The sequence below is a fragment of the Onychomys torridus genome, chromosome 13, assembly GCF_903995425.1.
Source record: "Onychomys torridus chromosome 13, mOncTor1.1, whole genome shotgun sequence".
NCBI classification, from domain to species: Eukaryota; Metazoa; Chordata; class Mammalia; order Rodentia; family Cricetidae; genus Onychomys; species Onychomys torridus.
Genome location: NC_050455.1, coordinates 62649830 through 62667179, shown reverse-complemented (window position 1 = coordinate 62667179; position 17350 = coordinate 62649830). Strand labels below are relative to the sequence as shown.

General features: G+C 47.8%; 1 protein-coding gene across 20 annotated transcripts; it reads right to left on the bottom strand.

Annotated features, from left to right (window-relative positions):
- Positions 1-96: 96 nt before the first annotated feature.
- Mbd1 (methyl-CpG binding domain protein 1) lies at positions 97-14459 on the bottom strand. 20 transcript variants are annotated; one of them, XM_036204430.1, is made up of 18 exons: positions 14181-14459; positions 13031-13166; positions 9706-9820; positions 9408-9616; positions 9245-9327; positions 8968-9008; positions 8430-8576; positions 8207-8335; positions 7934-8008; positions 7718-7828; positions 7569-7637; positions 6827-6994; positions 6202-6501; positions 5976-6113; positions 5500-5631; positions 5351-5412; positions 1202-1394; positions 811-872 (listed from the first exon to the last, which is right to left on the bottom strand). In XM_036204430.1, exons 2-17 carry the CDS (start codon positions 13138-13140, stop codon positions 1238-1240), a joined length of 2046 nt encoding a protein of 681 aa, XP_036060323.1. In that variant the 5' UTR covers positions 13141-13166; positions 14181-14459; the 3' UTR covers positions 811-872; positions 1202-1237. The 20 variants fall into 20 exon arrangements, with proteins under 20 accessions (XP_036060329.1, XP_036060334.1, XP_036060338.1 ...); XM_036204436.1 differs by lacking the exon at positions 1202-1394 and having other exon boundaries at positions 97-872; positions 14181-14457; XM_036204429.1 differs by having other exon boundaries at positions 805-1394.
- Between the last annotated feature and the right edge of the window lie 2891 nt (positions 14460-17350).

The window sequence follows — 17350 nt, the reverse complement described above, 5'->3', positions numbered from 1 at the left end:
ACATGGCAACCTTATGCTTGATTTTTTTTTTTTTTTTTTATAATTTGCAAAGTATTTCCAGAAACAACCTTTGAGGTTGACAACAATATTACAGGGTTGAAGGAACTGAAAGTATCATTAGCTTTATTTTATAATGAAATCGATTAAAGCTCAAAGAGCTTAAGTGCTATATAGAGCCACACAACCAGTAATATCTGTGAAGAGAATCTTCCTACTTCACTGAACAGAGAACCGGGCTTACACTTGGGTAAACACAGGAAGCAGGCAGGTCAGATGCACTGGTGGGGCAGTAGTCTTACTGGGCTGAATGCGATAGTCTGAATGGAGGAATCAGAGTGGACCAGTACTTGCAGATCACAAGTTCAGCTACTCAATTCTTGAGTCAGGAATTCAGGCAAAACTGGCAACATAGTCCAGGGAACTAGATTGTCCCCAGCACTTGTGGGGACCACAGCTGTAGTTCCCATTAACAGTAAGATGGAGTTATAATGTAGAATCTGCTTTGGTACCCCTGCTCTTAAGTGGGGGGGGGGGTGAAGAACAGAAAAGTAGACGAGGGAGGGTCAGTAACAAGGCCAGTCACTGACGGACACTAACATCCTGAGTGCAGCTCGGGTGTGTGCCCTCTGAAGGTCGGTTCCCTTCAAAATTAGCATGCTTAATGATTTGTAACCCAACCACTTCAGGTTTTCTACACGGTACATCTCTAGATTTGGATTCCATTTCCTGAATTCCGGGTTCAGCTTTTCAGCCACAAAAGAATGTCTTTCTTCTCTTAATAATAATTGTTTTTTCTCTCCTACAATATTTCTTCTTTCAACTGCAGTTCAGTAAAATACTCACTTTCATTTACTGCTAACAGTTTATGTAGCCTGAAACAAACAAAAAAGAAAACAATTAAGAGGCTGTCTGGGTTTCCTGACAATGTCCAGAGGGGCAGCTCCTTCATCTGAGCAGCTCTAGGTGCTGGTCTTTGGGTGGGTCTCCCCTCACCCCCAGCACACATTTTCTCCACAGAAGGGAGGAAACCCCTTGAGCAGGATTTGTCAAAGACCCCAGAGATTAGGGATGCCGGCCCCACACCCTTGAGATTCATGTAGCCACAGGGGTCCTGTTTGTGAGTTTGGCAAGGCCTGGAGAAGCTGACCCTCAGAGGCAGCCAGCTGCTTGCAGACATCACACCACCATCCTGAGCTCATACCGCAGAGCAGTCAGGTGATGAGCCTGGTGAGGAGACTCAGTCTGTTCCACCATCCTCTGAAGAGTGGAATCGGCTTCTCTGTACAACAGGAGTGACTCCTGGCACAGGCTCTGCCCAAGGGTGCCCGGCACCAGCTTTAGAATCTACCCCAATGGTCTTCTCAACCAGTCCAGGCCTGGAGGAGACTTTTAGACTGCAAGGTGAATGAATAGCAAACACAGTGCCTCAGCCTGCAGCTACGGCAAGCTGAAGCCTAGGGAAATGTCAGAACTGACCTTCATCTTGCCACCCACTATCCCAAGTTTTCCACAGCAGTCAACACTGTTACCACCACCAAACATTCCTCAAAGAAAAAACTAACATAGAAACCAATAAGTAGAACAAGAAAATTATTTTAAAATAACTTTAAAATAGAACAGCTTAGAAATAGAAGCAATTAACTTGTTTCCAACTTCTAGAGCATCTCAAAAAAACTCAAACAAGGACTGGCTTCTCCACAGTATACTAGATTCTATATTTTGAGCATCAACATCCATAATAAACTGGAGATCTTTGTATCACTTGTAATATATGCTGATGCATTTTATAAAATTGCATTTCTAGACCTCAGTATCATGTACAGTGATAACTATGGGCCAAGTTTTCAATACTTGGATGAATAACACAAATACAGCTGAGACCAGCAAGACTGTTATGGATGAGCTTGACAGGATTTCTCTGCTTGCTGGGACCATCATGAAATCCATGGTCTTTACGATTTCCCCAATGTAGTTCTGTCAGTTATCCTCAGGTGATTGCTGAGACCTTTGGGAGCTGAATCATGGCAGGGTGGCTTTCTAACATGTCACCTTGACTAGACTATGTTTCCCAGAATCCATCCCCACAGACTTCTAGTTAAGAAAATCCAGAAACATTGTGGTTAGCAGAAGTGAAGCAGCGGCGGGCTGTTGGAGTTGGTGCAGGCAAACAGGCATGCTGCAGTTCATACAAGTGGTCACTAATCTGCTGTCTCACCTTGGTGGGGAACAGCAAGTCCTACAGGCAGACTTTCAGCTGCTGCAGCTTCCCTGGGGTCTTCCTTCAGCTTCTCTAGTCCTAGGTCAGATGCTCCTTCCCTCTGAGGAAGGACACTAGCTTCTGCAGGACACAGACATCAGTGAAGCTGGAGACGACGAAACACTGACATGGGTTCCAGGCCATCTTCTTGAATTCCAACTCTTGTTCATGGGCTCCCTTGTGTCCATCCACCTTCCCTTTCTGACTGCCTGTCCTGAATACTTTTAAGTTCCAGCATTATACACAAATGACAGCCTTAGAGGCTATTAAACTATCTCCCAAAATTATATAATGTAAATGTCTCCCAAATTTCCCTTAAAACACATACACTCTTCTTTGTAGTGGTTCTGAGCTTTTGACTGTACCCTAGTTAAAACAAAGTAATCAGAATCTTCATTCACAAGTCAAATGCCAGCCAAAGACATTACTCTTAGAACATCACTGTCAGAATTACCAGAATACTAGGGACAAGTGATGTGCTCTGGGGGTTAAAAAGCAGTATGATTCCAGGACAGAAGTAGACAAAGCAGGGCAAAGGAAGAGTAGAGGGTGGGAGAGAACTGTGCCTTGTGAGGTGGAAATAAGAGATGAGTAATCCCCATCTGAATTACCCAGAGCAGCAGGGCTGGGGCTAGGCTAAAGCAAAGGGGCACACAGGACCCAAAGTATGACGAGGCACTCAGTCCTAGCCCCTTAAAGCTGGCTAAGCAACCAATTATATATCTTTTTGGCATTTTAAGGATAGAAAGTGAGGTAAGGCTGAGCCAAGTCCGGCCCTAGGGCAGGACTCAGTGCATAAATTCATTCAGCCTCCTAACAGACATGTGGGCTAAGGGCAGGAAACAAGTACAAAAGTTATCAGAGAAAAGACACTACCAGAAAAAGATGGGCCAGGCTGACAGCTTTAGTTCTACCAGAAAAAGACGGGCCAGGCTGACAGCTTTAGTTCCAGCACTGCCCCGGCCAAAGTGAGACCATCTGGGCTCAAGTAAACTGTCAGCCAGCAGTGGGGAAGAACACACTTTGGGGATTCAGGGATCCTATGCAGCATCCAGGGCCTGCAGGGAATCTAGATTCTAAATGAACCAATGCTCTGACCAGGTGACCCTATCCACCCACAGTCTTGGAATCCCTAAACCACAATGGAGGCAAAAGTGTAAAGGATATCTTAGCATATTCATAGTGATCCACTGCTATTTTCAGAGTTACTAAAACTGTTACTGTAATATACATTATTGCACAAAAGATTGTAATTGACAGTTTAGTGGATTAATGAATAGAGCTGTTATAGCCTGATGTGTTTCTAGACTCTACCAACACTAGCTGTTGGACACTGGGAATATTCATCTCTCTGAGTCTGTTTACCCACCTGCAAAAGTGCACACTGTCACTCACTGTCTTCCTAAGGACTACTGCAAGGGTTTAGGAAGTGGCTCCACAGGAGGAGCTCACCAAGCAATGCCTTTTCCTCCTTTATTCCATAGCATTTCAACTGCTGTTTCCCTGAGAAAGTGTTCAGACGCACTGCCAGGTCTCATGCAGAAGCCACCAACCAACAGTTATGAAGACGGCTTGTCTGAGCTGTCTGTCAGCTTCAGGTATATCCCTCCCTGCCTACATCCAACTTCTCATCGCCTTGAGACCCTTGGAGGAGCAGACGTTCTCCCAGCCTTGTACTCTGTCTCTTCCTCTCCAGCTGCTGCTGCTAAGCTTCCAGGACTGGGCAGGCCTGTTCCTCGATTGTGCTTGCAGGATTTTCTCCTAGGGTTGATTCATAAACAAGCTCTGCAACCAAACCACGGCCTAGCCCAACTCCCAGGGTTGATTCTCATAAAGCCGATCTGCAAATATCACCTTCAGGCCTACAGTCAGCAGAGGCCTCCAGTCTACTGCATTTTAGCTTCAGGATTTTTAAGGTCCTTGGACCTAGAGAAGAGGGAGCAGGTCTGTCTGTTGAATGAGGTTTGCCACGTATAAAATAGCATCACAAAACCATTTCCTACTATACTGCACCTGCATCAATTTCTCCTTTTTCACCTATACTCACTTTTCTTTCTTCTAAAGACTAGCAAGCAAACAGTACAGCACTTCTTTGTTAAGAGGAAACAATTTCATCTTCCAGAAAATCATAAGCTCCTGCATCTCCTTGGAGATAAGCCTCACAGCCTGCAGTATCATCACCGGTGGAGGTCCCCAACTGCTGTACACCAGGCAGAGTCTCAGTCATCTCCACCCGCTATCTACAAGGTACACTGGCAAGTTTCTAGCAGTTAAAACTGGTGTGTGGGAACCAAGGAATCTAGGTGCTTGGGCAAAGAGATTTTTAACCATGGGGGTGGTCCTCCCACTACAATGGTCCCCTCCTCACTTCTGTCACTAGACATATGGGGACAGTTCTACACAGCATCTCAAACAGTCAACTCAACAGGAAAGGTTTGGATGCAGAGCCCAAATCTACCCACAGAGGCTATTCTAGGAAGTGGGGGATACCCTTGAAATCACACAGCTACACACAGACTCAGCTCACAGAGTCACTTAAAGCCCAATCTCTTAACCAACTCTATTGCTTGGGCAAGTCCAATGTCATCTGTGTGATACACATTCTTCCCATCATCAGGGACAGCTCGCCCAATAATGGGCTCGTGGAGACTTCAAAGGCCTTCAAGACCACAAATGGTGATCTTCTGAGTAAGAATGTATTACATCAAGTCTGATTCTTAAAAGGATTTTCTTAGGGAGTTGAGGACCAGCCTCACTTTGTCTTTTTTCTTTCAACTCTCATCATGGAGCATCAGTCCTTGTGTTCCTTCCCCAAGAAGAGAGCCCTGGAATACCAACAGGCTGGGTCTCAGGAGCAAGCTTACAGTGCTGCGTGCGTGTGCGCGCACATGCACGCACACACATACATATACACACACACACACACACACACACACACACACACACACACTCCCTCACTGGTTGTGCACTGTAATGGTTGCAGGCCTTTATGTCCCTCTGTACCAAATCAACTCGCTGACCCTAGGCTTAAAACTCAGGGCCCACACCTGGCCAGCACCCACTCATCCCCACACCTAACTCTATGGGGCACACCTTGGCAACCAGGCTGCTGCATCCCGGAGACGGGTTCCACCCAGGCTGAAAATCTCCGTGATCTAGGGAAGAATTAACACCATGGGTCAGCATGACAGGAGGAGAGAAGGCAAGGTCAGGGTAGGGCGGCAACATCCCCCAGCACTGACCACTGGTGTGCCAACCCCTCCTGCCTCCTCCTCTGGGGCTGATTCAGAGACATAATCTTCTCTGTTTCCTTCTATACCCTCCTCAGGGCCAGGGGGCTCTTGTTTCACGGGTGGAAGGTCTGAGTCTACTGCCTAGAAGAATGAAGAAGGGCAGCAGTTAGAACAGGGCCAGGCTGAGGCAAAGTTTTTAGCTAACCCATTATGCAGACAGACCTTGCTGTTATCACTAAATGCCACCTCTCTGCCTATGAACCTTTCCAATTCCTCAACGATCTTCAGTCTCCTGGGAGCTGGGCATTATAGCAGGCAAACTCAGCTGCCAATGGAGAGTAAGGCACCTGCTAGACATGCTGGGTAATTCAAGAGAATGGTCCCCATCAGCACGCCATCACTATTCACAGTGCCACCATCAGGACTCACTATAAGTCTGTTTACAGACTACCTGAATGGCATCCATAGGACACTACCTCGCTAACCTTGCTAGGGTAGCCAGGCTGCAGTGTTGAAGAGGTCAGGAAGGCTGTGCCTGCTGTCCACTCCTCTGGGGCATCCGTCTTCTCTTGCTTCACCTGGGGCATGGCTACACCCCAACTCTGGGCACAGCACTGGTCCTCCTGCATAAAGGAGGGGGACAGCAGCCTTAGTCTCAGCTCCGAGGCCCAAGGCTGGGTGGAGTCTGGAGCAGCGGGAGGAGACCCTTACCTGTAATGGGGCTTCTGAAGAAGCTGCAGCAGGGCCAGGCACCTGCACAGGACTGCTGGCACCCTCTTGTAAAAACACAAAGTCTGTGTCAGGTGGAGACAGCACAAAGCCTCTACCTGCTTGCTGCTTTGCTGAAGCCTGGGCAGGACCTGCTGGGGTTGTGAGCACAGCCAAAGGGGCCTTTGAGGGAGAGCTCAGATGGGGTCGTCGAGGAGAACCAGGCCTCTTTCGACAAGGGTGACATGGAGGCAATCTTGCTCTCTCCTCAGACCCTGACCCAGTACTGGGCAGCAGCCGCTTCTGTGAGAAAGATTGGGTGGTGTGGTCAACCTGGTGCCATCTGACCCTACCCACCCTGCCTTACTCAATGTACCTGCTAACTTCCCATCAGACCCGGCACAGAACCTGCTGCCTACATGAGCTCTCACCACTGAACCTGCTAATCAATCTCCTGTTTGCAACGGCAGTACAGCTGGACTCATTTACCCCAGCACAGTATCTACTAATCCTCAACTACAGTCACTACACCACCCACCCATCTACCAGGCCTGCCCACTACTCCCAAAAACGGGGGTGGGCTGGGCCCAACCTAGCCCATCCACCTAACCCTTCCTGCCCCACCCACCATGGCAAATTGCAGGCACTGGCGCCAACGACACTTCTGGCGCTTCTGGTTGCTGCCCCCGAATTTGGGCTTGTCGCAGCAGAAGTCACAGTGGCCACAGTCCATCCGCCGTAGGCAGGCTGCACAGGCCCCGCACTTGCGGTTCTGCCGGTGGTTCGTGTAGGGCTGCTGGGGTGGAGGGGAACGGTGCTACTGTCACTAGGACTAGGAGAGGCCATCCTCAACACCCACTGCAGTACTGTTCCTCTAGCCCCGTGGAGGAGCTATCTACAGACGAGGCTCAGCCTGCTAACTCTCCTAGGCATCTGCGACTTCAAAATGTGCCACGATTACTGTGCCACCTGGCCTCCGAGACATCAGGACTGAGGCCGCTCCATTACTGCATCATCAGAGCACCTGCGATCAAGACAACGTCTCGGGCCCTCACTGCCATCCGTCCTCATCACTGCCATCCGTCCTCATCATCACTGCCAGCTGCGTTGACTCACTCTACGCAAACATGATTACCTGCACCCTTGTGAGTGCCACAATTCGGCCTGCTTGTCCTGCACTAGCCACTGATGCTGGTCCATCTGACAGAAAGCACTGTACTGCTAACCCTTTCCTCTTTCTTTCCCCGGTAATTGCTTTTCCCATCTAGTGCTCACTATTACTCCCTACTACCATTACAGCATCTGCTTCCTTGGGGTTAAAGAAGCATCAGGAGCGTCTAGGTTTACCCAGGTAAGGTGGGGCCACTCACTAGCTCGTCCTCGTCTACACAGTAATAGATGAGCTCAGCAGGTGATGTGGGCGCTAGGTCGCTGATGCGCTGCAGAGGCAAATGTGTTGGGGTCAGGGCAGGTCTGTAAGTTTAGGGTTGTGCCTTCCCCCTGCCCACCAGGGCCTTACCAGCTCCGTGGGTTCTGGGTGCTGGGATGCAGGAAGTGGAGGCAGTGGCTGAGCTCGGGAGTGATGCCGGGCAGCCGCCTTCGAGCTGCTCTTACGACGGTCACGCTTACCCTAGAAGCAGAAAGACAGTTGAGGCTTGGTGGTACCAGGTAGACCCAGGACCCCCAGGGAGTGCAGAAAGCATGCAATGACTGGTCAGGACGAGTGTGCACTCACAGTAGGGGAAACCACAACCTGAGGAGGGCACTGGTGACATCCTTGAGGGTGACCACGGAAGCGGTGAGCAAAGTGCTGGCAGAGAAAGGCAGGTAGGCAGAACCAAGGAGGTGAGCATGGATAGAAAAGAAAAGAAGACATGAGGCAGGCAAAGCCACACCGGGAGGAAGCAACTGCAGCAGCAACAGCGGCAGCGGCAGCAGCAGCAGCAGCGGTGGTAAATGTAACAGCAGAATGAGCTCCAGCAGCAGTGGCCCCTCCAGCCTGACTCACCCAGAAGCAGCGCCGCTGCAAACACCTCCACTGGCGCTTGAGACCAGGGCGGGCTGGGCGAAGGCAGACTCGGCACCGGCCACAGTCCTCTTGGGTCTGACAACCCCGGCACACTCCACACCCTCGGCTCTGTGGGGGGAGCCCGAGTGGTGACCTATGGGGTCAGGGCCTTGAAGGCCAGGGCTTGAGCAGAGCCTTGACCCACATCACCTGACTGACTCACCTTCTCCACGATCCGGAGGCAGCGTCTTCGCTCACACTTGCAGAAGAGCTCTGAGGCCACGTCATGGGGCAGCCGCAGGCGGCAGATGGAGCAGGCCCCACAGTCTTCTTTTATCAGGCAAGCCGCACACTCTCCACAGCCAACTCTCTGTCAGCAATGGTTGGGGTAAGGTTAGAAGCCTAGGAAGGGGCTCCACAACCACCGCCCTTCCAAACGTTTGCTGGACTTACAAGTCTCCCCATTAGCCTTCTTCCTATAGCTACTAAACTACTGCTTAGCTTGCCAACATCAAGACAACTCCTATGCCTTCTACCAGAGCTCTGTTAAATTCATCCCTGTGTCTACTGACAACCCATCAGTTCCCACCATTACATCTACAAACAAACCAACAGCCAAGTCTCTATTTAAAAAACAACAACAACAACAACAACAAAACCAACCTATCATGCCTGGTAGACCTGTCATCAATCCCAAACGCTCCATCAGTCCTATCATATCCTGCTCCCTTGTAGACTGTAAGGAGACATGTGGTTCTTACCCTAAACATTCTCTGTTCTCGGTTGAAGGCAATTCTCTGTGCTGGTGGGAGAAGAAAGGAGAGAAATGGGAAGGGAGCAGCAGACACAGACACATGGCTTCAGCTCCTACCTTAAGCCTGACTTTCACCATTCTACCTATGCCAATCGAGTGGCACCACAGGCTGATGCCATACATGCCCAAAGCCTCTATCCTGACAGGTACCATACACCCTCCAGCCTAGCCTGCCACTGGCTCTAATATGTGGTCTGTCTCCCACTCCCTCGGGACTTACTCACCTCGGCAGTCTTTGCACAACGCTTTCAGCCTCTGCCTTTTGATACCATCCCATGAGAGGTGGATCCCACAATTCTCACAGCACCTGAAGGGAAAAGAGCAGACTGCTGCAGGGCTGCCAGTCGCAAGCCTCACCCACATGGCTCACATTAAGCCAACACTCACCCAAGTGCAGGTAATGAAGCTGGGGCTGGGGCTGGGGCTGGGCCTGGGGCTGTGCCTGAGGCAGCGCCAGCACGAGCGCCAGCCTTCTGCTCATTCCGTGGAGTCTCCTTCCTGACCTCACTCTTCTGTGGCCCAACCTGACATTTCTTAGCCTTGGCTGGTTTAGAAGGCTTCTTTTTCTTCTTGCTGGGGGCAGGCAAGGGATGGGTCTGGAGGTGAAGACAGCAAGAATGTGAGTCCGTACACAGGTGTCATGTGACTCAGTTGCCTCTGCACAGACACTGACATTGTGAAGTACCTTGGGAACTGGATAGCACAAGATGCCTTGTCTGAAGTCGAAAAGGGTAAGATCACATGCAGGGCCCAGGTATCGAGTCAGCTCAACTTTGCTTCGAATCTTCTCTCCTGTGGGACTGAGAATGAACCAGAACCAATTGGCACCAAGATGGCACTAATGTCATGCCACCCACAGAACATCCCCACAGATCTGGGAAGATGTAGGAAGCAGTCTGGATTCAGCCTGTGAGCCTCACCCAAGTCCTTCAATATAAGTAACAGGAATACAAAATATGAATATAAATATCAGCATGCATACAAATGTGAATAATATAACTGTGAACCTCATTTTGAATCCTGACATCACATATTCTATGGTAATCACATAAAATTATAATTACAGGGGGAAATTCTATTATCTGGCAATTCTGTAATAATATTAATGTCATAACACAAAACATTATTCAGGCACCTGTAGTGGTGTATACAAAAATATATACACAAGTGGTATATATAAGAGTAAACAAGCCTAGTGTATTGCACACTGGTGTATACTACATGCTTGATTAATAATAATTACAATTACTGGTTTATAAACTTAGTGATTCTTATCATTATTTTAGAGTCCTACTTAACAAAAAAAATTAATGTACTGTGAAACTGCAATGTTAGACTAGTAGTAACCTAATATAATTAAATGGCTACTGCTTCTTTTGACTTCATAATTCTCTCATGTTTGATTTCATCTCATTATTTTTGTTCAGCATAGGAGCATATTCCATAGCGTATATAATTATATGGTATCCAATGATGCTCTCGTCAATAATCAACTGCATATACACAACAGTCCCATAAGATAATATTGTCTAATGACACCACATGTCCTAGTTTTATAATCTATGATTTTCACATGAAAAATCATTAAATAACGTGTTTCTCAGAATATATCAGTCCTAGTAAGCAAGTGTCACTATATGAATATTTGACTTAGGTATATAATGTAGTGTATTATACCACCTGAGTTTGTGTAACTGCATTCACTATATATTTCTCAAACTGTATTACTATTGGTAACTGTATATAGACACATAAATAGGCAGCGCATGGTGGCACATGCCTTTAATCTCAGCACTTGGGAGGCAAAGAAGGGTGGATGGATCTCTGTGAGTTTTAAGGCCAGCCTGGTCTACACAATGAGTTCCAGTATAGCCAAGGCTCTGTAGAAAGAGACCCTATCTCAAAAAATGAATAAAAATAAAGACACACAAACATACTTACAACCTGTAACACTATTAGTGTTGAAAATATGAGTAAAAATCGACAGAAAACACATATTAAGTAACATGTAAATATGTATTTTGTTTTGTTCTGCTTTGAGATAGGGATATCATTTTAACCTAGAGAACTTTGAAACTCCTATGTGAAGAAAGATGACCTAGAACTTCTGATCCTCCTGCCTCTTCCACCCCAGTGCTAGGATTTCAGAAGTGTACTACCACACTTAGTTTATGTAGTGCTAGAAATCAAACTCAAGACTTCATGAACACTAGACAAGTACCCAGTACTTAAATATGTTATGTATTACATACCAAATGAATGAGCATAAAAGCTTGTAACGGGCATTTTTTAAAACATGAAAATGAAACTATATTCAATACAAAGTATACATAGGTAATGTTGAGGGGTGACACTCCAGGATTTTCACTTCTGCAAAAATTGTGAGAGGCATTCATTCAATATCTCTTGAAACAAACTATCTTCTCGTTGTTTGTAAAAACAAGTCACTTCAGAAAAGGTTCCCTTCCAGGGAAAGCGCAGCATGCTTATTATACTGCTACTTGATTACCTATGCTCAAATAGACAGGCGTCTTTCCAATAGACAGTGCAGCACATATGCTACTTAGCCCAATGGGAACTGGGATTCTGGGAAATGTCAGAAACAGATATTTTTGGTTCTGATACTACTGTGAGAAGCTTTTTTATCTTTGGCCCATAAGTATCACATTTCCTGCCAGCATCCACAAAACTAATGAACCAATTTACTATTCTGAGAAATATATATCTTTTGACAATTACTTTTAAGTTTTGAAATTTTTATAAAATTTCATAGGTGAAAAAAAGTTATAAACATAATGAAAACTATCTGAAATTGTATTACATTCTTCTAGGAAAATGGCAACTCAGATAAACAGGAAGGGTGGAGAAATATTAATAGCTCTATCACAAATACATTCTAACATATGCTTCTGAACTTCAAGGTTAATGTATTTACAGTCAATTCCCATTATATGTAGTAATTATGTATTAGGAGGTTGCTACAAACACCCTGAATTTATGAAACAAGAACCACTGCTCCCACAGGAAATACACAGTAGGTTCCAGCATGCCCACCACATTTTCAGCAGCTCATCAATGCACAGTCTTGTTTTATGTGTTCAAGACACTATAACATTTGTTTCTTACAAATGACTCCATGAACGGTTAATGATTAAGGGCCACTGGCTTCAGAGGATGTTTTGTTTACATTTGTCTGCCAGTGTTTTGGTTCTGTTTTTCTGAAGACACCTGATGTACCGAACCTGTATCACAAGTTTAAGGCCTTTATGTCATATCACCTTATGAACCACGCAAGCCAGCCAGAAGCAGCTAAAATGGTTTACATTTTCCTAATGCTGGCTAATAGGTCTTTGGCCTTCTTGACAACAATGCTGTTCACTATGCTTTACTGACTGTCAGTTCACGGATCTACAGATTTAGCTTTCCCAACTCCTCTGACACTTCATCAAGTACTACAGATGTTAGTTTCTGTTCTTCCCAGAGCGGCCTCACACAATCCCAGCAAGATTCCTCTTCTCTTTTGGGATGCACTGTTTCTGAGTCTTAACATTGTAACCCAAGCAGATAGTACATGCAATTCATCGAAGAAACTTATCTGACAAGGAGAAAAGGCACATGACTGTCTTCTTGCACTCAGAACACTAGAAAACCTTCAGCACTTTATCTGGGAGTCATTTTAAGCAACAAATCTGGCAAGAAAACAATGGCACTAAATAGACAACAGAAAGGATGCCCGATTTGCAGTCCAAACGGAAACAAAGGTTCTTGTTCAACTGATTGGGAATGCAAGCACTAGACAAGTCAAATCTTTAGCTGCCCCATGTGTGTCTGTGAATAATCACAAATGCACTGTGAATATTGACTTTGGTCAAATAAACTTTATTAAGAATAGATGGCTGTGAGAACACAAAACTTTTAATATGGACCGACTACATGCACAATTTGAACTCCATCCGTTTAATTACTAACTAGGCCCCACTCCTGAACACTGTCCACAACCCACCCATTACCTCTGATAATAGATGTCTGAGCGTCCACAAGAAGCCCCTGACTTTCGAAAGGCCTCACGTCGCTTCCAGCCAGGGCCCAGGGCTGGGCAGTCCTGCCAGTCCTCAGCCATAGATGCTTCAGGAAAAGAACAGAAGCCTGCAGGATTGGAAGCAGGTAGAGCATGGAAGAAATTGAGGCTCTAGAAAGTGGGGAACTGTCCAGGCCACAAAAGTCCTGTTTCCTTTAATACCTGCCCCAGACCTGCACACATACTTCCATGGTGCAGACTACTCAGTCTGTCTGAGGAGACAAGTTGCTCCTATTCTGGGTATGAGACCCCTATTTCTCTTCTCTTCAGCCCCCTACTTGAGTTTAACCTCATTTCAACTTTCCTTGACCTGAGTTCCCAATGTCTCTCAGTGTTTCAGCTGCATTTACGTGCATGAAAGCCCCCAACTCCATCTATCAGGACCCCCTCATTCTTCCCATTCCTCGGCCTGGAAGCCTCCCGTGGGTCTTCCTCTTAAACCCAAGGGCTCTCCCCAGAACTTCTTTTCCCTCATTATTCTGACCCACAAGTCCTCTCCAATCTCACCCCTCACCCCTCCAGCCAGTGTTAACTACTCTTCCCCCTAACTTTGCCATTCTCGATTTCTCTTATCGTCCTGTGAAACTTCCTGGTTCCTTCACATAAGTGACCTGCCTCCCAATTTCGGCTTGTGTTTTCCAGGACGATACCATCTGTGTCCGTCTTCTGACGTTCTCCTTCTTTTTTGTCCTCCACGAGTCTCCGAGTCCCTCACAATTCTAACCCTGCTATTTCTCCCGTCCCGTCTCGCGGGCCTCGTCTCCTCCCTGTCAGCTTTGGGTCCCCATTTCTAACCCTGTTCACCTGGACGCCGGATGCCTGTCTGAACGTTCTGATCTCTTCCATTGCTCTCCCTCCTCGTCCCAGAACCTCGACATTGCTGTCATAGCCCCCGAACCACATTCCTTCCCTTCCCCTCTTCTGCCCAGTTTCCCCGGCTCTCTCTTTCAATGTGCAGAAGACGCCATTCCTCCTCCTGGCCGCAGGGCCCTGCGCGTATCCCCGCTAGCGATCGGGAGCCTCAATTCCTCCCAGCCTCCTCCTGAGCTCTCGCTATACTTGCACTCCCACGGCTGTCTCACCAGCTTGACACGAGGCACGCAGCCTCCAGCGCTCTAGGCCCGTGGACCCATGGGGAGGATCCCGCCCGCGCGTCCCGCCTGCTCCACTCTTCTCCTCCTTCCTCTTCCACCGCAGCCTCCTCCTTAGCACTAGTTGTGGCCTCCGCAGCCGTTGGCTACTCCCGGAACCGGAAACCCACGGGCTGCCTTTCGGGCTCCGACCGTGAACAGAACCTGTGTGCAACCCTGACACGCCTGCCCTCAGTGGGGTGGCTCCAGCGCCTGCGTACTGCCGCTTCAGTGGGGCGCGCGGTTTGCCCGGGATCTGCTGCGCCTGCGCGCTGACGACATCCGCAGCCCGCACGGGGTCCCTTGACCTGTGCGCCTGCGCCCCGAGCTCCCCAATCTGCGTCCTTCCCACTCTGCACGTCCCTAGAGCGTGGGCGCCGTCCAGTCCCAACACAAGGGGGCGTGGACGGCCTGGGCAGCTCGTTCTCGCTCTTAGTTTTTGTCTCCACAAACAGCAGGCATGTGGTCGCCCAGCTTGTGTCTGTCCACTTCCTTTCCTAGGAGACACCCCTCCTTTGTTCCTGTGACTACCTTCTTCAGGATTGGTACCCACTACTTCCTGGAACTTCCAGGTTCTCTGCACCCTGGCCAGGTTCCTTCCTTGGGAACCAGGGAGGAGGGCATGGTGCAGAAGCAGGGAATGAGGGTGCCAAGTGAGAGCTTGCCCATCCCTCCAAGGCCCAGTGGGAGGGGATGGTGAACTGACCAAGGTAACCCGTTTTGCTTTAACCTGACTCCATTTGTGTGCTTCACCCAACAGCTCCTTGGCCCTGTTGGGTTGTGGTGTTACAGGGTTGCAGACCACTGGGAAAGATCACTCAGACTCAAAATAATCCAATTTGCTGAATTTTGGCCAGTTGACTGTAAGAGGTTTAAACTTCCTCCATTTTACAAACTGGGTCTGTTAGAGTCGGCGCTGAAACCAGAAGCTTCACTCCGATATCGGGTCACACAGAAACAGTTTATTGTACGCGTGCACACAGGTCAATCAGTCAAGCTTGGGACTGAAGACCCCGAAGCTCAAGCTTGCAGGCTTGTTATAGGGCAGTTTCACATGGGTGGGGGAGTGGGGTCGCTCGGAGTTTAGCCATCCGGCTGGCTCACATGGGTGGGAGAGTGGGGTCGCTCGGAGTTCAGCCATCTGGCTGGACCACACATGGGTGGGAGAGTGGGGTCGCTCGGAGTTCAGCCATCCGGCTGGATCTTGTGCCTTTTAGGTGGTTTTGCAAGGTGGTTCTGCCACAAGCAGCTTATTTTTGCAAGAGCTGCGGGCTAGCTTTACAACGTAGAAGCCTTCTGTAAGAGCTAAGCAGAAATATTTTTCCACTAAGCAGAAATACATTTCTCTACTGGGATAGAGCCTAAAATGGAGTCCTTCAGGTCCAAGTTGCTGTTTCTTTTTGGTTTTTTGAGACAGGGTTTCTCTGTGTAGCTTTGCACCTTTCCTGGAACTTGCTTTGTAGATCAGGCTGGCCTCGAACTCAGAGATCCACCTGCCTCTGCCTCCCAAGTGCTGGGGATTTAGCTCAGTGGTAGAGCGCTTGCCTAGCAAGCGCAAAGCCCTGGGTTCGGTCCCCAGCTCCGGCAAAAAAAAAAAAAAAAAAAAAAAAAAGGCATGCACCACCATAGCCCGCCACCATCGGCCTGGCAAGTTTCTGTTTCTTAAAGGGCTATTAATCAACAGCTCCCCTGATAGCAGGGACAATGGAGAGAGCATGGACAAGGCCTGATTCCGCGTCACAGTATCTCAAAGCAATGACCAATAAGGACAGTTCCTACTGTTGTGCCCAGATAGAGACCCCCCCAGAGAGACCACGGAAGTCGAGCATTCTGGAATGCAAAAGCAAGGCTTTATTCGGGCACAATACAAGCCTAGTCAGGGACCTCAGCAAGCACACCCGACCCAGCGGACGATGGAATAGGTGCTCAGCCTGAATTGAACATAGTTTTTAAAGACAAAAACCATAGGATTACAGCAGCAAAGAATTTCGGTACGGGTACATTTCTGATTTGCTCATTTCTACGGACTTTCCAGAAGCCTTATCTTCATCTTACTGCTGAGTGGGTGGTTTTGTCAGCATTTCTCATTGGCTGCCTGCGGATGGGGACATTCCATAGTTCAACAGTCACTACTAGATGGTTAACTTGATATCCTATACTTTGTACTTTCAGGTTCCTGGAATTTGGGTCAACGGTTCCAGGAACCTACACCTAGAATGTAGAGGCTTACAAAATGGAGGCCTTATTAAGATGGAGGTGCTTTGGTCTCACACTACAACCTTCCTTCCCCATTCGAAACTTACCCAAATATGTCCAAAGAGGAAAAGACTAAAACCTCAGCCTATCAAAAATGTACTAAAATAACTGCCGCCTGCTTAATCAATTTTATTTTAGATGATCTGTTCCTGCAATACCCCTAGCTACACTTAAAAGTGTTAGGATTCTTAGCCACCACCCCACCCCACCCCTAGCTACATGACCCTATATGTGTTGTCCAGCAGCCAGGCAAGATGCTTAGTCATTCCAGGGCCTTATGTCCTACGTAATACATGCACCGTGAGATTACGTAATTTGCATGCAGCCACATAGGACCATATGTGCATGCTGGGGTGGGGGGGGGGCGGTGGCAATAAATCAGATTCAATTCATTCCTCCCCTCCTTCCCACACCTGTCATTTCTATAGACCTATGAACCTCTTTACACCTATCCTCTTTCCTTAATAAACTCTTATGGTGGGTTTTGTTGTACCTTGAGTTACTCTCACATGGTAAACAATGCCGCATAATAAATAGCCTCACATTGGGTGCCAATATTATGATATACACATGCTGGCTGATAGAACCAAGTGCCCCTTGGCAGGTGAGAGACAGAGATGCCATGCAGACAATGCTCAGTCAAGAGTTTTATTTGATAGGGAGGGAGAGAGAGAAGAAAGAAAGAGGGAGAGATAGAAGGGTAAAGGGTTCGGGAGGTGTGCATATCATGGTAGGAAAGCGGAAGGGATAGGACAAGAACAAGAAATGGACAGAGTTTCCATTAAGAACAGGCTTTTACTTCAGGGCATAGGGTGGTGCCAAGGGGCAGGATCAGAATATTAACAAAAAGGAGTCTGTGCATGCCT

Coding starts and splice junctions, on each gene's coding strand:
- Mbd1 (XM_036204429.1), bottom strand. CDS start 13,140: ATGGCTGAGGACTGGCAGGACTGCCCAGCCCTGGGCCCTGGCTGGAAG. Junction 6,995..7,568: donor GTGTAGACGAGGACGAGCTA/GTGAGTGGCCCC, acceptor CCTCCACCCCAG/CAGCCCTACACGAACCACCG. Junction 6,114..6,201: donor CTTCAGAAGCCCCATTACAG/GTAAGGGTCTCC, acceptor TCCTTTATGCAG/GAGGACCAGTGCTGTGCCCA.